The sequence below is a fragment of the Sinocyclocheilus rhinocerous genome, unplaced genomic scaffold (genome assembly GCF_001515625.1).
Source record: "Sinocyclocheilus rhinocerous isolate Xijiao unplaced genomic scaffold, SAMN03320098_v1.1 scaffold1635, whole genome shotgun sequence".
NCBI classification, from domain to species: Eukaryota; Metazoa; Chordata; class Actinopteri; order Cypriniformes; family Cyprinidae; genus Sinocyclocheilus; species Sinocyclocheilus rhinocerous.
Window position 1 is genome coordinate 55,902 of NW_015627629.1, and position 13,175 is coordinate 69,076.

Consider the following 13,175-nt stretch of genomic DNA (forward strand, 5'->3'; position numbering starts at 1 on the left):
TATATATATATATATATATATAAGATAAGGGGGAAAAGAAATAGATGGTTGTAACCATAACACAATCACTGCAACAAAACAATAGATTTTAAAATCAAAACTGTAATCAAAATTTCACTCCACTTACTTTATGCACCTTCTTGGTCTTACTGTAATGATTCACTGGTACAATTTTCCCAAAAATATTATATTATATATATATATATATACAAAAAACTTGGTCCACCATATGACTGTTCTTTTCAGCTGATGTTACTCCCTTCCCTTCAACCACCTGGCTCCATTCTGCTATTTCATGGAAACCAGTCAATTTCTGATTCATAATTTTAAGCACTGGCTAGGCTTGCCGCGATGGACGGTGTTGACGGTGATACCGGTGTTAAGCTGCAGCACCGGTTACGTCACTTGCCCACCGCGTCACCGACCCCCACCGTCGTTTTGATTTTTTATAGAAATAAAAATCATTTAGTTCAGTAAAAGAACAGACACTACAATTAAAAACTGAATGCGGCTGCTCAATGCAGCGTGCCGAACGACAGTCGCATCACAGATCAGATTTCATTTTGTTATTTTATATTAGGCATAGCCTGCCCTATAGCATAGGCTATTTGTATTTGTTTTGTTAATAAAAGTTCTATGTTTTATATATATATGCTAAAGTGAGTTTGACGTTGTATTTTGTTGTTGCATTCAAGCAATTGACGCCTAACTTCCGCTAATTCAAAAGTGAAAGTAAAATGCGCACGCCGGGAGTATTTAAAAGCGAAGGAAAGCGAGGAAAAGAGGAAAAATTCAAACGAACTAAAAACGAACAATTGCTTTACGCCGAATTGCCGCTATTTCAAAGTGAAAGTAAAATGCGCACGCCGCTTTTACAAGCTATTTAAAAGCGAAGGAAAAGAGGGAACGCCCCGCCCCCACGGTGATACCGGTAATACCTGTGTTGTCACACGTCGATTAACCGGTGGGAAAATTTCCTCACCGTCACAACCCTAGCACTGGCATTCATTTTTTAATCACTAAACATCCTGTCTCACTCAGATTACGTTAGTAAAATAGGATGACGCATGTTTAATGTATGATTTTAAAACAAGCGCTAGACTGAAAAGTTTTGGAAAATAAATAAAGTCTGACCGTTCTGTTGCAGCATATGACTCTGCAGGCTGTCGGTCTCTTCCATAGCATCACTCATCAGATCCTGAAGAATCTGCTGCTCCGCTTCAGGAAGCAAAGGTGCCTGAGCTGGTGGGCGACTCACTGCTTCAGTCTGGCAAATATTAAACATCTTCATTATGACACACCCAAAAACAATAGCTCGAATGTGCTAATAGCAACACAAGTATTAAAACATCTGTCAAGATTGTCTAAAAATAATAATTAATTGATAGTTTGACTTTAAATATTAAGCATAACTGTATCTCTCATTATCGACAAGAAACTCACAGAAAAATGTTTTTCAATTGAACTGACCTTCACCCTTTGCTTAGTGCTTCTGCATTTAGCCTCCAGTCCAGAAGGGGGCAGTAGATCTCCATAGCTGGCTATGTACTGAATAAGGTTCATGAGAGCGGCACAGGAGTCTGAACATGTGCGAATGTGAATAACATCACTGGAGCAACGCAGCTCAAACCTTGGCTCCGTCTAAAGAGATATAAATGGCACAAGATAAAAAATTGGGACATCCTGTGTCAGAGAGCAGACAACCTTTTTTGTTTTAATGGAGGACTTTCATACCATTTTGCCATCTGGTCCTGGTTTGACTGCTGTGATCCTCAATTCCAGAGTCCCCATATCAACCACCTGGACATAGTCTGAAGACACAAGAATAAGAAATGAAACCAGCATCCTTGGCTTACAGATTCTGAAACTGCACTGATGTGAAAGACTCCTCACCTCGTGCCAGATTAACAGACACAGCATTGATCTTGTCAGACAGAAACAATGCAGCATCATCTAAAATTATTCTGTAAGGGAAGAAAGTATGAAAAGTATGAGAAAAGCGACTAGAAAATGTTCAATTACAGAAACAAAAAATGTCTAGAACTGCTTTTACCTCAGACTGGAGGAAGAATGATCTAAAGACACACTGCTAGAGATGCTGAAGGTCTCCACAGTCAGCAGAGATCTCACAGGTAAATACAAAGGTCTAGAAAGAGAAAACTACTGCTTAGATCCAAACGGTCTTTCAAAAGAAAAGCACCATATATACATTCTGTGCATAAGAAAAGTTTTCAATGACATATTTTTAGCGCTAGATCAGGGAGACTGTGTTATTTTAGTACTATTGGATCTTAGTGCGGCTTTCGACATCATAGATCATGAAATTCTCATCTCTCGTCTTGAAAATCTGGTAGGCCTGAAAGGCATGGTTTGAAATGGTTTCGATCTTTTCTAAGTGACAGATATTTCTTAGTTAATTATGGAGATTCAATCTCTAGAAAAAGATTGCTTCCATGGGGGGTCCCACAGGGATCTATTCTTTCTCCTACACCGTTTTCCTTATATCTGCTCCCCTTAGGTAGCATTTTTAGAAAGCATGGAGTATCATTCCACTGCTTTGCCGATGATACCCAACTCTACCTGCCACTAAAACACCTAACGAAATCTCTTGACTCACTTTTAGCGTGTTTAAACAATATTAAAAATTGGATGGCAAAAAAATGTTTAATGCTAAATGAAGACAAGACTGAGGTTATTGTTTTTGGCAGGCCAAAAGATTCTGCTAAATCCCTTTTAGATTTAAGCCCATTGGCACCATATTTTAAAACATCGGTTAGAGATTTAGGTTTTCAAATTGGTAATTTAAAAATGGAAAAGCAAATAAATTCTGTGGTACGTGCTTGCTTTTATAATCTGCGTCTTTTAGCTAAAACCAAACATTTTTTGTCAAATGCCAACTTCGAAAGAGTTATTCATACATTTGTCCTATCACGTTTGGATTTTTGTAACTCGCTGTACAGGGGCATCTCTGCCGCATCCTTGGCTTGATTACAATCAGTTCAGAATGGCTTCTAAAAAGGGTAAAGAAATATGATTCTATCTCCCCGGTACTTGCAAATTTGCGCTGGCTCCCTGTTTGTTTTAGAATTAAATATAAGATTTAAATTTTTGTATATAAATCATTAAACAACCAGGCACCTTTGTACCTCACAAACCTCTTGATACCTTATAACCCCCCTAGAGCCTTGCGCTCAGAAATCTATAAACTTCTGGTAGTGCCTAAGAAAATTCGTCATCAAAAAGGCAATATGGCTTTTGCAGTAATGGGGCTGAGATTGTGGAATGAGTTGCCGCTACATATCAGATGTGCTAAATCTCTGTCAATGTTTAAGAAACTGCTGAAAGCTCACATTGGGGTGGCAGTTTATGTGAGTTAAATTATACAGAAAATTATTTGTGATTGTTAGATTGGTCAATATGTGTGTGATGGTGTTTTGATTGTTTGCTTTTATGTAAAGCACTGTTGGTAACACTTGGGGTTATTTTAGTAGTGCTATATAAAAAATAAAAAAATACCAAACCATATATACATTCTGTGCATAAGGATTGAGGATTAAATACTAACAAACTAACATCTAATAACTAAACCAAGTTGTATTTATTTTAAACAAAGACAGCACAAACACCTTTTACAGCTACGTTTGTTACGTCCTAAACAAAAACAAATATGTTGTTCAAAAATTAGACAAAAGAATTTGGACACATTTTGGTGAAGTTAGTTCTGAGCTTCATTTCTTTGCAGATGCCACTTGAATGAAATGCAATTAAATTTCATTGAATTCCATTGTAAGTCTCCAAACCATTTTTTGAGGCATTATTTATCTCTTTAAATACTGGATAGATGTATCGGTAAAGATTATGCTAGAATCTAGCTAAATGTATCACCTGTAATCAAGTGAGCAGCTCCACAGATGCAGGTGGAGGGTGGACACAGATGATGGGGGTGTGTAGCCAAGCACCGGCTCATTTGACACATTTAAAAAGTCGACTATCTACAGGGGAAAGACAAACCGTAATGTTTAGCACAGATGAATGAACTACAAGTAAGCTATGTTACTAACTGATTCAACAACTCTCATTTATCTTTACACCTTTTTGAGATGTCCACAAGCCCACCTTAAAAGTACATTTTAAAAGGCGCTCTTCTTTCATGTGGTTTGCATGAGGTTTTTATATATATTTTATTACCTGGTCATACCAGCCCAGACTTGAAGGCACCACTCTGTGCTCCAGCGTAACTCCCCTCATGCCAATGGCTGTGAGAAACTCCTGAAAGTACAGGAAGATGTGCAGCAGATCCAGTTACAAGTTTAATAACACAAACAGGTTTTTTTTTATCGATGTTTCTTAAAAAAAACAGTAAAACGTTAATATTATGAAACATTATACCAATTTATAATAACTCATAACACATAACACATTTAAAAATGTAATTTATTCCAACAATGGCAAATCTATATTATCAGCAGCCATGATTCCAGTCTTCAGTGTCACGTGATCCTTTAGAAATCATTTGTTATTATTAGCATTTTGAAAACAATTGTGCTTATTAATATTTTTTCAGGATTCTTTGATGAATACAAAGTTCAAAAGAACAGCATCAATTGAATGCATCCTAACTAAAAGTATTAATTTTATTATTTTATTTTTATCTTTATTCTTTAGTTAGTTCTTTAGTTTTAAACGTTATATTGTTTTGAACAGCATTTAACTATGGCAATTATTTGGTTTACCTTGACATTGCGCTCTGTGTTGTGGGAGGAAATTTTAACAGCGACAGACAGCATGCTATGGGGCTCCAAACTGAGCCCCTCAGAGGGAGATGTCCTTTCTGGGGCAGATTCAGATGCATACATCACAGGCTCCAGCCAATGAGGACGCGTCCTGCAGGGCAGATTAACATTCCACTCAGGGGCATCTCCATCCACCGTGCCTGAGGAATTAAATATACCATGATGTTATGAAACAAACACCAAAAAAAAAACACTTTTAATTTTAATGATATAAAAAAAATAATATACACTAAAATATATAGATGTATGACCATAGATTTCTGTTTACACAATTAACAATAATATAACCAGGTATCTGCACAAACAATCATATAAAATAACTGAAAAAAATAACAGGCTAAACAACAAAAACAAGTTTTTGTTTACCTTGGTGATAGAGGCAGGCCTGAGACGTGTGGAAGCAGACATAATGCTGGTCTTTGTAGCCTTCATGCTGCGTCACACCAAACAGTGTCCCGTTTTTTACCTCCATCCAAAATTCACCGTGTTTTTTTGGTAACACACTATTATCATCCTGCTGGAAGTATTGTCATTCATTACATAAGACTATGTAAGTTGCTTACACTACTTGGCTAGATAATGACTCGATATTGAAGCACTATCTTTGCAATACTGATGTAATACCTTTAGCTGTGTGTGCAGAGCCAGCAGGCCGTGGTTAACAGACAGGACGATGGAAAAGAGGCTCTGAGAGTTCTTAGGCTGCATCTTACTCCTCTTCTTTCTCCTGTTCCTATAGCCCAGTTCAGCAGGAGTGTAATACTGCAGGATTTCTTCCTCAGAACCACTCTCCTCCTCTTCACACACATAATGTGAAAAAAATCAGAACAAATTACTAACAGACACAGCATGTCAGATGAAATTAACACCTGAAAACATCTTTCAAACAACAAAGTCCTGGCATTATTATCAAAAAGTATGTTCATGCATGTTCATTCTAGGCTGATGTTAAATATTCAAGTGAGCAGAAGGGGAAATGTTCTTTACCCTCAGGGCCAGCAGATCTGAACTGACTGAAGCTGTCTTTACTGTATGTGTTAATGAGTTGACTGGCTACAGACAGACCCACCCCATACGGGATGTTCTCCACCGTCTCTACTGGAGATGGAGCAGTGGGCTCCCATAGCAGCAGGTCATTATTAATCCTGGAAGAAAAGAGCTCATTACTGCATATGTAGATTTCTAAGCTGTGACGGTTTCTTCATGAATTAATTACCTGTTGTGTAGTTTTTCATAAAAGTCTTTATTGGGCAAAGAGAGCTGCACATTGGGGAAAAACAGCTCAAGGATATAGCGGGAGTTGCTAATGGTTTTCTCCTGGAATTCTGTCATTTCCACCACATCTCCTGGGATGACCATCTGCATGAGGCGCAAAGTTATTACCCATAATTAATCACAACTGATAATTAATAAAATGGTCACTCAATTTAGGAGACAATGAAAAACTCTATACCTCCTCATTCTCATACATGACACGCCGTGAGGAAAAAGGGGATGGCTCAGGTTTGCCAAAATCACACACATCCTTCAGGGAGTGGGCAGCTCCTTCTTCTTCCTCCTCTTCCTCTTGTGAGTGACCATCCGCTTCTTCCTCCTCTTCCTCAGCTGTTACACGCTCTAAGATGGAGCGCACAGCCATGGGGTTCACCTTCAGAACCACTCTGAACGGGAGCAGAACATTTTAGTTTCTGTATCTTGATGAATTTTATCAGTAAAGATCTATAGAATGATCATGAACAAAACAGGATACAGAGAGCACAGCATACCTAGGCCAGTCGAATTTGCCACAGTCGGAAGATGTCATGTCCTCCTCCATGGTGTTAGCGACTCGTAAGAACCTGGCTACGGGATGATCTTTGTCTTCTTGGAATGATCCTAGTGTAACAGAAAAGACATTGTATGATTAACGGTGTGTTAAAATACAAATGCATAAAAGCCTAAAGCTTTGCTTAGAAATAAAATTTAAAAATTGGTTCTGTATTTCGTATCTGCTATATATAATAACGTAATTGTAATATTTGTATATTATCTCTTATTAATGTTTTTTAAAAATTATATTTGAATTGCTATTGTTATCCTGTCTTGCTTTTTTTGCATACTGAATTAGCTTTTTCTTTTTGGCATGAATAATCTATTGCTGCCATTGCTGCCTTATACTGTAAAGATAGTCATGCTTGTGTCGATTCTTCTGCACAGACCACAAAAAAACAAGAAAACTATCAGAAACCTTCAGGAATTCAAATCTAATTTGCATTAAATATGCTTTACTCTTTTTAGAAAAGAAGTAGTAAAACAAAGTGCATAAAAGTTTCTCTGCATCCTGTATATGGGGAACGATTGCAGAGGAACATTCAAAACTCAAACTCAATTTAAAAGTCAGTAAAACAGCCAGTTTCCTTGTCTCTTAAACTGAAAATGCAAAGATGCAAGATTATTTTTATGCCTTGATCAGGATGACTCCGTCTGTAAATGAGTACCATTGAGCTCCTTGAAAGTGAGCTCCATCTTAGTCTGCTCTGATGAGTTTCCTCCAGTGAACTCTGTCTTGAGCTCCAGATCTTCCAGCTCCAGCTGCAGCAGCTCTTTCTGCAGGGACTTCTTAAACCAGGGGCCCCTCTCCTGATCCGAGCGCAGGTCTGGGATTGGAAACCGCACCACTAGCACCAGTAGAGGTGCATTTATTGACACAGACACGTGGCAGTGTGCTGGGGTACGACTATCATCCAGGAAGACCTCTGCGAAGGCCTTGTGCTTGTGAGGAAAACACACAACCACAATAAGATGCAAAGTGACATAAAAATAAATGAAAATAAATTAAGTACAGAGAGATAGTCGCTAATGTTTCTCACCAGACTGACATGTTTATTGTAGGAGGTGTACATGTGAGATGCCATCATCTCCGTGGTAACCAGTTTCTGAGGCTGAAGTAAGGAGTTGAGCCTGTCCACAATGCTGACATCACACTCCGAGCGCACTTTACCCAGCTCCACTTGCAATTCTGCCCTACGAGGTATAGTACTCAGACGTACCTGCCCGCCCTGATGAAAAAGTAAGTGTTGGATCATGCTTACTGTCTGCAAGTAGCTAAATTTGTGATTCATTTGAAGTATAAATAAAGGTTATAAAAATCAAATGATTAATGTTACTAGTAAAACATCATATAGATGGTCCAGACAAGGACATAATCATTAGGTCATTTACTTTATTATGAAGAAGTACTCTCATCAGCACCATGCAAGATGTTGAAATACTTCAGGAAGTTACCTGCGGGCCTCTGCGTTCTGTTAGTTTGTAGAGTAAATGTAGGCATATAGGAGGAGGAGAATCACTACTGGCTGAGACATCGAATGTAAGAAGCTAATGTTTCACACAAGAAACAAATATCATCATTATTATGTAAGAGAACTATTCTGTGCACATATAATGTTTGTCAACAGAAAAAAAAAAAAACACCTCGGTGTACTGGATTCCACTCTGTGTAGTGTGGCTGTCAGTAGAGTACAGGCATTCCAAAAGCTCCACCTGGCTCAGAGAGAGATCCGTGTTTAATGTACGTACACTGGAGCCTTGACAGTGCTCGTATGTCACCTTTAATCCCTGACCAATGAACCTGAAGATAAAGAAAAATGCATTTTACATTACCTTAAAATACAACAAAAAAACCCCACTCAAATAAGCATAGGTTAAAGGGTTAGTTCACCCAAGAATGAAAATTAGGCTGTGTTTTACTCACCCCAGAGGCATCCTAGGTTCGGCGCATGCGCAGCGCTGACCTCACACATCATCCGCCCGGAACTGCTTCCGTTTACAACAGTGAGCGCAAGCTAGATTAAAGTGATTGTTACGTTTTGAATATGGATATTTTTCTTACAAAAACGCATCGATTCGCTACAGGAGGCCTTTGTTCACCCCCCGGAGCCGTGTGAGACACTTTTTTTATGGATGGGCGCTTTTTATTTCACTTCTTTGGGACTGAAGCACTGCAACACCCGCTGACTGCAATGATAGAGCTTGGAATAGTCAGGACAATTTTTAATATAACTCCAACTGGATTCGTCTGAAAGAAGAAAGTCATATACACCTAGGATGCCTCGGGGGTGAGTAAAACACAGCCTAATTTTCATTTTTGGGTGAACTAACCCTTTAAGTATGGAGTTCCACAAGGCTCTGTCTTAGGTCCTTTTTTGTTCTCTTTGTACATGCTCACCTTAGGATATGTGACTTTATCTTTTGCTTTCATTGTTATTCTGCTAAACCACAGTTTTAAATTTCCTAAAGACTGGTTAAAAGATTCCGTTTTCCCGGTCAATGGAACAAAGTTATTGCTGTCCCACCTGTCTCATCTCTGACATCCAATGTCAGCCATTCAACTAAAGGATGTTTCCCTGACCAATGTCCTGAAATTGTCTCAGAATGCACTCCAGACTTAAAATGTAATTATCGATATTTGAAAGAAGGCTGATAACAAAATATTAAACCACCATTTCTATAATATTCTGTATTTAATTTTAAGTGAAAGCTTACCTGAGATGATCATGTGGACAGGCTTCATCAAAGACAGTTCGTGATTGCAGAAAACTCCCAGGAGGGAGTTGATTTACAGACAGAATACGGAAAAACTCTGAAGCCATTGGTGCAAGATGGCTGCGGGAGGAGTCTGGAGGTGGAAGGGGGTCAATATGGAGGACAGACAAGCAGAGACTGCCCACTGTGAGCCTGAGAACCAGCTCAGGCCTGGACTCATCACAGTGGCCTTTAGATGGATGAGCTAGAGAGCACACATAGGGTAGAGTTCTTATTGATTAAATATAGTCATAAGGGTCAACAATTACCATAAATCATAATGCTGATAACGGGACATACATGTCTGCCGGAGCAACTTGTGGGTAAGCTGAGAATCTCTGGAAAGATGTGGCATCTCATTTGTCTGCTTCTCCTTCTGTCTAGGAACATCCATGAACTCGTCCCATACCATCTAAGGAATGTGTCAAAAAATGTTTTGCACTTGTAATATCATAATGAGCCAATGAATGGTGACATAATCAATCATTAAACACTAATTATGAAACACGGAGTTCAATGTTAAAGTGAGAAGTGGTGACCTACGGCTACATTTCCAGATGGCGACTCCCCCAGGGAGGCGGAGTAGTTGCTATTTACAGACAAATCTAGATCCACAGTGGGTGGATCCCCAAGAGGAGGCAAAGATGACAGGCTGTGTGACATGTCCATATCAGCCATGGAGAAAAAGACATCCTCTGTCCAAACAAGAAACAGATTAAATATGTATTTAGAGATGCAAAAACAGAATGTAGAATTAAAAGATTTGCTGTGCTAAACTAACCTCTACTGGACACCGTTCTGGTGGTCTGGCTTTCAAACAGGTCCTGGTCAGTGGTACCTGTAATGGTGTCTTTCTTCAGGCAGCGGTTGAGTTCCATGTGGAGACGATACTCATCCTCCTGCTGCATGGGCCGACTCTTTCTATCCTTTCCTATAGCAGACCACTCCTGTACGGCTGTATATAAGCAATATAAAAGAAGCAGCCGTCAGATTCATTGGAAACAATTTATCGCCGATTTTATTTAATGAGGAAACCATATGGGAAAATCATATATGAATAGAACAAAATGTCACCTGAGCTAGAGAAAACCCCAAACATGTCCAGTAGGAGGTGGACTTGTTGTGGTGAAAGCAGCATGATTAGAGAATCAAACTGCCCATCAATATCCAACTGTGAAAAGACCAGTCATTAAAATTTATCATTAAAAAAATATAAATCATGCCTTTTGTTTTGACTAATCCATTCAGAAATACAGTTGTTCCAAAATGTAATTGGACAATTAAAAGACAAATTCAGATTTTCAAACAGCTTTGCATTGTTACAATGTAGATAATATATGTAAACAAATAATGTGTACTCTTTCTGCACCCAGATATCCCAGTTTATTTGTCAGAAAAAAATCAGACAGATTAAGCAAAATGCATAATTTTGCGTTATCCGGTGGTCTTTTGACAGCCCTGGGCTTTTGTTAAATTACAGATTGAACTTCCGCATTTGTTTCCACCTTTTGTCGGATTGACAGGAGTGCGTGCCAAAATCAAAAGTGCATTATGAGTGCTGAAGATTTTGGAAAAAGGGAAAGCTACAGCTCTTTTTTTTTTTGGTTTCTCTAGTTGTGTAGCACCAATTTCATTTTTTTCAGTTTCTACTGCATAGACAGCCAAGTTTTATTAAAAGCCCATCTTGTTAGTGGTTCCCCTTTAAGACACAGCTAAAAATGTATTAATGTCAAAGCATTAGATAATAAATTATCACACAAATTGAAATTCAATTTAAAGAAATACACAAAAAGTGTGCTATGCTCTAATTCATAAAACAATATAAATATTGTTAAAAATGAAGACAAAAAGCATTTAAATACTTTCTGGTTGTCAAACATAGTGGAACACATTCACTCAAGGAATTATCATCTCAAAAAAGGAAGCTAGGCTAACCTGTGCAATACTTTTATAGAAAAATAATTAAAATAACTGTATATTTGTAACTGTGTGGTATATGTACCCACCTTAGCTCCGGGCATGGCTTCGTTTTGCTTCAGAACCACGGACAGCTCCAGTTTACCACAAAGGCAGCCCATCTGCACTGGCTCAAATGGTGTACTAGAAGACACAGGTTCTGGGAACTGAGGGTGAGGCTCACAGATGATTTTTGGGTTCCAACTCGGCGAAAGCTTCGGTTCAGTTTCCTTTAATGTATAAAGAACATATGTCTTCGCAGGCTTTGGAATTGTACTGCTAAACAGCAACAAAAAATGTTTTTTCACTTGAAGTTATTGTACTGCTATAGGGTCAAGTTAGGCTGAGGTTGCACAACTATTCTTGTGCAAGATGATTTTTGATTGCAGCAGAATAGATACTCACTGTTTGAGTGGGGGATGATTTGAAGCCGGCACGTGCTGATTCTGAAAACTCATCCCAGAACACATAGGCACCTTCCAGAGTGAGGTTTTTATGTGCAAATGTAGTAGGCTGATGGATATTGACACTGGAGCCCTCCTCCACACTCTCATCACAGTAAACCATCCTAAATATCACAAAACGTACAGACAGTGTGGTGATGATTCAAAAGAAAACATATCATGTTGTAGTGTCGAAAACATTTAGTTAAAGGGGTCATATGATGCGATTTCAAGTTTTCCTTTCTCTTTGGAGTGTTACAAGCTGATTGTGCATAGATAAGATCCCTGAAGTTGCAAAGACTAAAGTCTCAAAACCAAAGAGATATTCTTTATCAAAGTTAAGACTCTGCCACAGCTGCATACTGCTGGTCATGAAGCTGGACCAGCACATGGGCTCCATGCCTGATGCTTAAAAAAGATTTACAATGGGCATAAACAACATTAAAGTCGACATAAAATGCAAATTCGCCCTATGTATTTTCTAAACGAATCTTAATGATATTATAGTTAACAATTAATTTGTACATCTTTCTTTTTTTTATATTTGACTTTGCACGTTTTAATTGAAATGTCATAATCAGATCTCCCCTTTCTTCCAAACACCTGCAAACTCACATTCAGATCTCCCTCGATCTAATCATCAAATGATGGACAGAACCAAGTCCCCGCCAAACATTTTTTTCTTTTTCAATATTCTGTTTGACTCTGATGTACATCACAAATAGAAAATAAATGATCTGTCGCTTCTTTGTTACATTTCAACTTTAAATTAAAGATGGACAGAGAAAATATAGAATAGCATTATAAAAGAATATTATTAGATAGAAAAATATATCATTAAACAGTGTGCAATATAAACAATCAAATACAAATATTTTAGGAAACATTGTAAATGAGAATAAACAGAATTTTTGAATGCTTAGCATTGCAATCAAAACATCTGTCAAATTCATGAGGTAATCTGAAAATAATTAAATTTCAAAGATGCTTCCTACCCATTCGAGGTCTTGGCCTGAACACCATCTTCAAGCCCCTCACTTCCAGTGCACAGTTGTCCTGGAGCAGCGAGGCCCATGGCACAGTGAGAGAAATGGCCTGGATGAAGCCCTCACTCACCTCAAATGGAGCATCTACAGACTCCAGGGTCTCATTCAGGGACTGAAGATGAATTACATTTTAAAGTAAAAGAAGGAAAACTGTGGATGACCATCTTTTTTTGATGATTGCTTGGGGATAAGCTGAAAATACTATTAAAGGGGTCATATGATGCTGCTAAAAAGAACATTATTTTGTGTATTTGGTGTAATGAAATGTGTTTATGCGGTTTAAAGTTCAAAAAACACATTATTTTCCACATACTGTACATTATTGTTTCTCCTCTATGCCCCGCCTTTTTGAAACGCGTCGATTTTTACAAAAC

The 13,175-nt window shown here is 38.2% G+C and overlaps 1 protein-coding gene across 1 annotated transcript in view; it reads right to left on the reverse strand.

Moving 5' to 3' along the window:
* The window catches only part of LOC107732571 (autophagy-related protein 2 homolog B-like), a 23,744-nt gene that overhangs the window by 8,262 nt on the left and 2,307 nt on the right, over positions 1-13,175 (reverse strand). Inside the window, exons 3-29 of the mRNA XM_016543933.1 lie at positions 12,751-12,913; positions 12,109-12,163; positions 11,718-11,880; positions 11,363-11,542; positions 10,431-10,527; positions 10,138-10,311; positions 9,900-10,051; positions 9,657-9,768; positions 9,318-9,561; positions 8,247-8,403; positions 8,058-8,150; positions 7,643-7,831; positions 7,271-7,544; positions 6,560-6,668; positions 6,247-6,454; positions 6,010-6,152; positions 5,781-5,938; positions 5,418-5,590; positions 5,160-5,310; positions 4,734-4,933; positions 4,189-4,269; positions 3,886-3,992; positions 2,054-2,146; positions 1,894-1,964; positions 1,735-1,811; positions 1,471-1,641; positions 1,135-1,267 (exon numbers count right to left, since the gene is read on the reverse strand). Coding sequence (XP_016399419.1) covers positions 1,135-1,267; positions 1,471-1,641; positions 1,735-1,811; positions 1,894-1,964; positions 2,054-2,146; positions 3,886-3,992; positions 4,189-4,269; positions 4,734-4,933; positions 5,160-5,310; positions 5,418-5,590; positions 5,781-5,938; positions 6,010-6,152; positions 6,247-6,454; positions 6,560-6,668; positions 7,271-7,544; positions 7,643-7,831; positions 8,058-8,150; positions 8,247-8,403; positions 9,318-9,561; positions 9,657-9,768; positions 9,900-10,051; positions 10,138-10,311; positions 10,431-10,527; positions 11,363-11,542; positions 11,718-11,880; positions 12,109-12,163; positions 12,751-12,913 — 3,928 coding nt within the window. The remainder of the gene's footprint in view (positions 1-1,134; positions 1,268-1,470; positions 1,642-1,734; positions 1,812-1,893; positions 1,965-2,053; positions 2,147-3,885; positions 3,993-4,188; positions 4,270-4,733; positions 4,934-5,159; positions 5,311-5,417; positions 5,591-5,780; positions 5,939-6,009; positions 6,153-6,246; positions 6,455-6,559; positions 6,669-7,270; positions 7,545-7,642; positions 7,832-8,057; positions 8,151-8,246; positions 8,404-9,317; positions 9,562-9,656; positions 9,769-9,899; positions 10,052-10,137; positions 10,312-10,430; positions 10,528-11,362; positions 11,543-11,717; positions 11,881-12,108; positions 12,164-12,750; positions 12,914-13,175) is intronic.